The following is a 9,124-nucleotide window of genomic DNA, read 5'->3' as shown; positions in this document are numbered from 1 at the left end:
AATTTGGGTTCTCCGGCATTTGCTAAGATGGTGATTAACCATGGTAATCTTGGATAATATTCTAACGGAACACACCAACCAAATTTAGAAAGATCCCAGACTGGGCCTTGTACAGTTTCTGCTTATATTTTTAAATACGAAAAAGCCGAAGATATAGTTCCACAAAATACAAACATTAGATGTGACTGATGTTATGGGAAAGGACAGGGTTTCGAACCCACTAAGCGCCAAGTGAAAGACTGAAAACCACGAAACGTATTCCAATGCACCGTGACATGCAGGTTTTGTATGTATTTGAGGGATTTGGGAGGGTTTTTAGGGTTTCATTGATGGGGTGCGCGTAGACTTCCCGGGCTGGACGACAGACGAAGACAAACCCTGGAGCCAATAATCATGGCCCTGTCGAGACCCGTCATCGAAGTTGAGCTTGTAACTCAGAGGATCGTACCGGAATCTCGAGGGCTTGGAGCTGCAAATTGGTTTGCCATCCTTCTTGAACCTGCGAACGACACGTTTCCATATGGGCCCACTGCAGCAGAGTCCGGCGGCATCAATGGCGGATTGTGACCACCCTCTGGCCCGTCCGACGCTGTTCCAGCCCTTGCAACACCCATTCTCAGAACCCACGTCAACGGAGACGGCCCTGCGGTTCGATCGCCTGGCCTTCCGAAACCACGAAGGCCAAAGGACTGAGCGTTCGTTGTCCGACCCACAGCAGAAGCCGCAGGAGAAAAGCAGGCCGGCGGATGTAGGGTTGCGAGAGCGAGTGTGGCGGTGGGATTCATCCATCTGCGACATGGAATTTGATGTGTGAAACAGCACTGGCCACAATTGATATGAGATATTGGAAGGTTGGATGGTGGGATTTTGTACAAAATGTGCGATGGATATTGTCAGTACTGATGCTTCAATAACAAATTAATAATGTACGCGGAGTTAGATGTCGAAGAAGCGGTTGACAATGCCAGCGAGCAGAGTTAAGACGGCGGGATATAGAAGAGTGCAAGGATTTCGTTGTCACGGGCTGACGTGGAATTTTTGTGTGTTTGTGTTAAAGTAATGATTGGCCATTTTCTTGACTTATCATTTACGATGAGGTGGCATGGGACGGCGACAATGAAAAGAAGACGTCGCCTCTTCTCTTCCGCTGACGCGAAAGGATGATTTCCAAGCCTCTCATAACGGCTGCAACCATTCCTCTGGCGCTGTATTACGGTGGAATTTGTCTTTTGGAGGCGGAATATAATGGACAGGTACCTTCAAGTTGCAATGCAAGTTGAAGTTACAACTAAGCCACAATAAATTAGATAATCATAGTTGTTGTTGGGAGGATAATTATCGAAAAAACAATGAATAGGAGGCACAAAATTATATAAATTAGGGACTTTAGAGATTTGAAAGGACATATACTCCTGAAGTTTAAAAGGGCAGGTTATCCTTATAAGTTAGCGCTCAATTGGGATTACTGCTAAATAAACGCATAGACGAACGAAGAGGCGATTTATATTTACGACTACAAAGCACAAGTTTGTTATTTGACAGCAATGTTATGAGGTGTGAGATGTTAAATAGAATCCATGTGGTTAACCTTCAAAATTTCTTAGGCTTTGGAGTGTATAGGTAAAGGATTTTCACCACAATGGAGATATCGTAGATTTGAAAGAAACAATTTACAATTTATTAGATATCATTTTGGGATTCAACTGCGTTAAGTAAGTCATTCATGTATGACCATTTCCATGAGAGGTAGTCGTAACTGACTAATTTCTCATGATTTTTGAATAGTTCACTTAGCACTCATTACATCGGGTGATGCTCACAGGGGTGAAGAAGTGGGATTGAAACTAATGAAATGAATCACATAGCATCAATCATCACTTCCGGGGCTTGCACCCGGTAACCAGGACTTCCCAAAATGATATCTAATATAATGCACTGCGTAAACCCCCATACTTAAATTTACAATTTCTTTTATATAAAAAAAATAAAAATGAAAAGCTTTCAAATTAATATAAAAGAGTTAGGATATTGAGTGTATTATTGATTTTGAATTCTAATAAAATTATCATAATATAAAAATTGTGATATTAATTGCTTTTCTTTTTAATAAAGATATATAATAAATTATGAAACAAAAAAATTAATATAAAAGAAAAGTTTCAAAAAATAATGATTTACATAAAAAGGTGAAAATCAAATAATATAACTATTAAATATATAATAACAATAATGGAATACTTCTTATAAATTCTTAAACTCAAAACATTATAAGTTAATGGATTGTTCTCAAAATCAAGCTTGATTTGGAAGAAAAACTTAAATTTAATCAATAATATCATATAATTCATGCTCATCATTTTCTAGAGTTTTATTATTGTCTTCTTCTATAGTATTTTGTGCTTCTGTTAGGTCATTTTCCTATTCTGATAGATCTTTGATGTCTGCAAATCTTTCAAAGTATCTCTTTCGATTCAGTCCATCTAATGGTGGTTAAGGTTCCCTTTCTTTTTTTGCCACATGTTATTCATTAGAATCTCCTTCCCTCAAACCAATTTTTTGCATTTCATTTGGAAGAAATTGAATGACACTAATTCTCTCTTGAATAAAAGTGCATTGTAATGAGCATTTTCAATGGAAGTGCAATTTGGTCTTTTTGTAGGCAACATTCTAGTGTTGTACCTATTCATCAAGTAAAAAATAAATAATTAAGTAAATTAATATATACACATAAAATTTTAAAAAAGAATATTGAAATTTAATTTTATATAATAAAATTTACATGAACCTAAGAATAAATCCAAAATCCAATCTCTTTCATTGAACATAAAGCTATAAAATAGTTAATAAATGGCTATGGTTTTTTATAAATGTTAACTATATCTCCCTCTGTACCTTTATCTTCATATGTTAGTCTTTTTACAACAACATCATGAACCGATACTTGGCTATGACTCTTTCCATCTACTAGATTCAGAGGAATAGGCTTATAGCTATCTTCTTTTGTCCAATATTCAACATGAATAAACTCACAATGATTTATAATTGGCTAATCTCTACAAATAATAAGATTTTACTTTTTCTTGTAACATGAAAGAGTAAAAGTATAGTTCATTCATTTTTAAGCTTGTTCCATGTAGGCAAGAGGTTCATGAGCGACTAGGGTTTGTTACAGTTTTGCAAATGGCAGACCTTTACAGACATCGCCATTTTGCCATTACCCTCCAGCCATAAGACAACTACTACACGACAAGGAATAGTTAACCAGTGATGGAACCCCCTCAAGGGGAGGATATGGAGCCTCCCCCCCAGCTACAGAAAATGTTTTGTGACACACAAAAGATTTCAGTGAGGACCATTAGGAAGATACAGGAACAGAGCACGAAAACGCGCCACAGAATACCAATAGAAATGAAGAACCCAGAGTGACGTCGGCAACCTGCAAGCCTGTAGCAGTAGATAGACCTAAGATTGAGCTCCCAAGTCATCAAATCTAGTATATGAAGGATCATGCATTGATTGGAAAGTTCATAGGCTTCTGGCCCACAGAGAAAGCACTGCATGGCTGGATAGCAGCCAAATGGAAACCAAAGGGGCACATTACTCTGAAGTTAGGGCCTAAGGGTTTCTTTACTGCAATCTTCAACTGTTTAGAGGACCGAAACAGGGTACTTGATGGTGGACCATATTTTTTCAATGCAACAAGACTATACCTGCGAGACTGGATTGAGCGTTTCAATCAGACAAAGAAGATCTGAGTTGGGCACCGGTTTGGATTCACCTTTACTCCCTCCCTTTGGAATACTGGGATGAAGACTCGCTGCAAGATATTGGGAATGGTTTGGGCGAATTCATCAAAGTTGCAGAGGAGACGAAACTCAAGCGATATACCTCATATGCGCGAATATGTGTATATATGCACCTCAGCAAAGCTCTCCCAGATGCGGTAAGCCTATATCATGATGATTTCGAATGGATACAGTCAATAGATTATGAGCATGTCCCATTCCGTTGCAGAAAATGCCACGCCCTTGGCCATTTATTCCGAGATTGTCCCTCTAATCTGAAATCCTCGACCTCTCCCACAATGGACAAACCTGACTCGGATGGGTTTACCAAAGTATCCAATCGCAAAAAGACCCACAAAAAGCCCTCTTCATCCATAAAAAAACCTGTTGCCAATACCTCCATGCCATCAACCAGTAATAGCTTTGAAGCCCTGATTCAACCGGAGGTTCACATCTTAGAAAACCTGGACCACCCCGAAGCAATTCCTAAGATGAATCCCCAACCCACTCCCTCAAGCTCAAAGAAAGCCCAAAAATCTACGCAATCCTCAGATCACAAATCTGCCCCTTCCAGTAAATCCCCAAAATGGAATGTTCAAGGAATGGAGGTAGATAGCATGCAACAGGAACCCACGACTGTAGAGGACACAGAGGTAGAGCGAGAAGAAGCCCAGCACATGGAAGAGGAGCCAGAGAGCTTCGACATTGGAGATCTGGATATACTGGGACTAGAACAAGCATGTAAGAAAAAAGAATATGATAAGATCCCAGAAAGGCAGCTGGAAAACTTAGAAGTCATTCTCTCCAGAGCACAGCAGCAAAGATCGCTAGGTATCCAAACTGGAAGTCAATGGGATGGAAGAAACATCTTCAAAGATAATAAAAAACAAGGAAGGAAAATAGATCTTCAAAGAACCATCCGCATAGGAGAGATGTTGGTGGAATCCGAAAGATATTCCAAGCTTACAAAGTATTACAATCCCCTACCCAACCATGCATCATGAAGCTCATTTCATGGAACATTAGAGGGCTCAACAACCCTGGGAAATATAGACTGATAAAAAACATGTTTCAACAGGAGAAACCTCAAGTATTCTTCTTGCAGGAGACCAAATGTAACTCTACAACACTGGATCAGATCCTTGCCAAAGCATGGCCAGGTAGCAAAGCGGTTGCAGTGGATGCCACAGGAGCATCAAGAGGACTGGCAATAGTGTGGGATGAAAGAGCCATAACACTTACTAACATTCATGCTAGTAAGCACTTTATTCAAGCCACCTTCCATATTATAGGGACAAATGTTCATGGACACATAACCAATGTCTACTTCCCCCAGGATGCAATAAGCAAGGTAGACATTCTGAATACTTTAGCTCAGATCAACTCAGAAAGAACTCATCCACTTTGGATTACAAGAGGAGATTTCAATATGATAACAAAATTGGAGGAAAAAAGAGGGGGAAGGGCCAAGCTGGACAATGAAAGCACTCACTTCAAAAACTTGATCCAAGACAACTGGCTCATAGATATTTCATTCAACAATGGAATATTCACATGGAACAACAAACGAGTGGGTTCTCATCAAATTGCCTCTCGATTGGATCGATTCCTGCTTTCTGACAATGCAATCCATCTTGGAGGGGACTTCTCGGCCTCAATCTTACTGCTCTCAAGCTCAGATCACTGGCCTATCGTGCTTCAATGGCAAAGACCGTGAAATAATACACGCAGGCCCTTTCGCTTCAAAGCCTTCTAGTTGACTCATCCAGACTTTCACAACCTGATTAATGTGGTTTGGAAAAATTTCAAACCGCTAGAAGGCACAAAAATGTATCAGCTCCAGCAAAAACTCAAAAATCTCAAGAATAACATCAAACAATGGAATCACTTTACCTTTGGCAATATTTTCCAAGCACAAGGCACTCTTGATCAAGAAATGAAAAGATTACAACAGAGAATCATTGTAGAAGGAAGATCTGAAGCCCTAGCAGAACAAGAAAGCCACCTACAATCGCAAATCTCAGAAAGAGCAAAGCAGGCAGAAATACTCTGGAAGCAAAAGTCACGAATCAGATGGCTTAAAGAGGGTGAACGCAACACAAAGTTCTTCCATCGCACTACTATCCAAAGGAGAATGCATAACAACATTTCTCACATCCAGAATCGGCAAGGGGAACAACTGGAAAAACACGAGGATATAGAATAGGAACTCCTCACCCACTTTCAGAAGGTGCACCAGGAACCTCAGATCAATTAGATGCTAGCTATAGAGAAAATCACCAAGAATATTCCTAAGATCATTACAGAGGAACACAATCAAATCCTTCTCAGGCCTATATCTTTACAGGAAGTGGAGACAGCTATGCGACAACTTAAAGTAGGAAAAGCACCTGGCCTAGATGGCTTCACATCCAATTTCTTCCACAACTTCTAGGAACTAATCAAGGAGGAAGTATGGCAAGTAGTTGAGGAATCCAGGACTACTAGATGGATGCTTCCATCTTTGAACGCAACCTTCATTGCCCTCATTCCTAAGGAAGATCATTGCCAAACCCCGGACAAATTCCAACCTATTGCACTATGTAATGTCATATATAAAATCATCTCCAAAGTTATTGCCTCATGACTGAAACCCCTGCTTCCATTACTTATCTCACCAGAGCAATCAGGATATGTGGAAGGAAGGCAAATCACGGATGGCATTATTCTCACTCACGAGATCATTCACTCTTTAAAGTAGTTCAAAAAAGCAGGTATGCTCCTAAAAATTGATCTCTCTAAAGCTTTTGATAGTTTAAGCTGGAAGTATATTCAAAAAATGTTGCTCGCCTTTGGCTTCACCCCCCCTTGGGTTAGGTGGATAATGAGTCTTATTACATCTACCTTCTTCTCAATTCTAGTCAATGGGATCTCGTCCACCCCCTTTCACCCATCCAGAGGCATTCGACAAGGGGACCCCCTCTCCCCCTTTCTGTTTGTCATTATGGCGGAGGGTCTTGGACGATACATCAAAGAAGCCCTTCATTCCCATCAATTAAGAGGCCTATCCTTTCCCAACACCCCTGCCTTTACCCACCAGCAATTCGTGGATGACAACATGTTATTTGGTCATCCCTCGGTCCAAGAAGCCCTCAAATTAAAATCCATTTTATCTGATTTTTCGGACGCCTCTGGAGCTTGCATTAACAAAGCTAAATCCCAATTTTTTTTCTTTCATACCCCTACTATAACCCAATCCTCAATTTCTAGGATCCTAGGCTTCTTGAAGGTGGTTCTCCCCTCCAAATACCTGGGTGCTCCTATGACTGCCTCTGCTTTAAAGCACTCATCTTGGCTTGTGCTCTTAGAAAAACTAGAAGCCTGTATCTCTTCTTGGACCTTCAGAGCACTCAACATGGCAAGTTGTCTAGTTTTAATCAAAGCAGTGTTACAATCCATGCCGCTTTACCTCTTTTCAGTTCTGGTAGCACCCAAATGGGTTCTCAAGGCAATCAAAAATCTTCAACGAGGCTTTTTGTGAGGAAATACGAAACAAAAGAGAAAATGGGCATTGGTAAAATGGGACACAGTATGCCTCCCGAAAAATTTCGGAGGTACTGGGTTACATGATCCTCAACACAGCAACATGGTCATGGGAGCACGTATCTGGTGGAAATGGATCTCAGACCCGCATACTCCTTGGGCTATCCTCTAGACAACAAAATATGCCAATAATAGACCAGTAGATGACTTAATTTTGCTCAAAGACGTTGGCCTAGGTTCCCTAATATGGAATGCAGCTAAACAACATAAAGATCTAATTCAATAGCACAGCTTTTGGGAAATCAAGAATGGTGACAGTGCAAGGTTCTGGGAAGATTCTTGGCAGCAACGACCCAAATTGAAGGATCTAATCACACCCCACCAACTACAGGATTGGGTAGAGCAACCGAGGATCAAGGTAAATCAACATTGGAAGCCCACTCACACCCAAGGATACAGGCAATGGATAAGCTCGAACCACATTCTCAGGCAAGGCACACAGTCCATCAAAGATAATCTAGGAACAGAGCTCTCAAACAAGAAAATACGCTACTCTGACAAGAAGGATATAATTAGATGGGGTTATGAAACGAGAGGAACCTTCACGTCACAAGAAGCTTATCATATAATTCATATAAACCACATAGTAAAGGATAATCTCTAGAACAAAGTATGGGATCCCCCAATTTGGCCAAAAATATTCACCTTCCTCTGGTTGCATTGTCAAAACAAAATCCTTACTTGGGACAACCTACGGAAAAGGAGCTTTCATGGACCTTCTATGTGCCCAAATTGTAAACAGGTAGAAGAAACTACTGAACATCTCTTAAACTCATGTCCATTGCCATATCGACTTTTGGAAAAAGTCAGCTTCAGATGCCAAAGAGATGGATGAAGTCAGGAGGATAGCACCAACACTATCTGCTCTTGGGCAACTCGTCCATACAAAAGAAAACTGCTAAATTCTCTATGGAAAATTATACCAGGTTTCCTCATGTGGACTGTCTGGAAAGAAAGAAATAGTAGCATTTTCAAGGACCACTCCTCTCCTTTAGAAGTCCTATGGAATAATATATGTCACAACCTTTGAGAAACCTTACTGCTCCAAACATGGCTTGATGATGATTTTCCCTCCACCCCATAGGAACAAAAAATATATGGGTAAATTGGAATCTACAGTGGAACCAGAAGCAGGAAAACCAAAGTAAAAACTCTCCTCCAACAGCGACACCTGACAGATGGACTCCCCCACCCCCACATATGATACAACTTAATTTTTATGGATCATCTAAAGGAAATCCAGGCTAAGCAGGATTTGGAGGAATCTTCAGGAATAAAAAAGGCATTGCTCTCCTAACTTTTATGGGTTCAATTGGTTGGGATACAAATAACTTGGCTGAATTAGAAGGCTTATGGCAAGGGCTCCTCCTTGCTCAACTCCATGTTTTCTTCCAAATTATAATTGAAGGGGATTCTCAGATTCTTATTAACATGGTTAATCATATATTACAGGGAACTCCATTAGATGGAGTTGGTAGCAGCTGGAGATTGGCTAAGCAGTTGGAGTAGATTGATAAATGGCTATTAACTCACAAAGCAGTCACCATTAAGCACATTCGTCGGGATGGTAACAGAGTAGCCGATTTCTTAGCTAACATAAAAGTGGATAGTGGAAAGACTCTTCATGTAGGAACACTTAACACTATTGCCACCACCCCTCAATTGCAGGATTACAATGATTTGATGCAAAATGAAAGGGAAAATGAAGAAGAAACGCACCTAGATGCAGGTGACTGCACTGCTAATCAATGTGATTA

General features: G+C 40.4%; 1 protein-coding gene across 1 annotated transcript; it reads right to left on the bottom strand.

Moving 5' to 3' along the window:
* Positions 1-201: 201 nt before the first annotated feature.
* On the bottom strand, positions 202-7,223 carry LOC149146714 (uncharacterized). The gene is made up of 3 exons (XM_089452842.1): positions 7,075-7,223; positions 4,095-4,216; positions 202-899 (listed from the first exon to the last, which is right to left on the bottom strand). Exons 1-3 carry the CDS (start codon positions 7,221-7,223, stop codon positions 316-318), a joined length of 855 nt encoding a protein of 284 aa, XP_089308968.1. The 3' UTR covers positions 202-315.
* Between the last annotated feature and the right edge of the window lie 1,901 nt (positions 7,224-9,124).

Source organism: Pinus tabuliformis, chromosome X, assembly GCF_031772625.1.
Source record: "Pinus tabuliformis cultivar Carrire ecotype Pingquan chromosome X, CPIR1, whole genome shotgun sequence".
Taxonomy (NCBI): Eukaryota; Viridiplantae; Streptophyta; class Pinopsida; order Pinales; family Pinaceae; genus Pinus; species Pinus tabuliformis.
The sequence above is the reverse complement of the archived record's forward strand: the minus strand, read 5'-3'. Positions and strand labels throughout refer to the sequence as shown.

What these genes read in the sequence shown, in the direction of transcription:
- LOC149146714 (XM_089452842.1), bottom strand. Translation starts at nt 7,223, where the DNA reads ATGGATTGTAACACTGCTTTGATTAAAACTAGACAACTTGCCATGTTG. An exon ending in GCAGTCATAGGAGCACCCAG is followed by an intron (nt 4,217 to 7,074) that starts GTATTTGGAGGG and finishes CGGTTGAATCAG; the next exon opens with GGCTTCAAAGCTATTACTGG. An exon ending in GGTAAACCCATCCGAGTCAG is followed by an intron (nt 900 to 4,094) that starts GTTTGTCCATTG and finishes TTGAAGCATCAG; the next exon opens with TACTGACAATATCCATCGCA.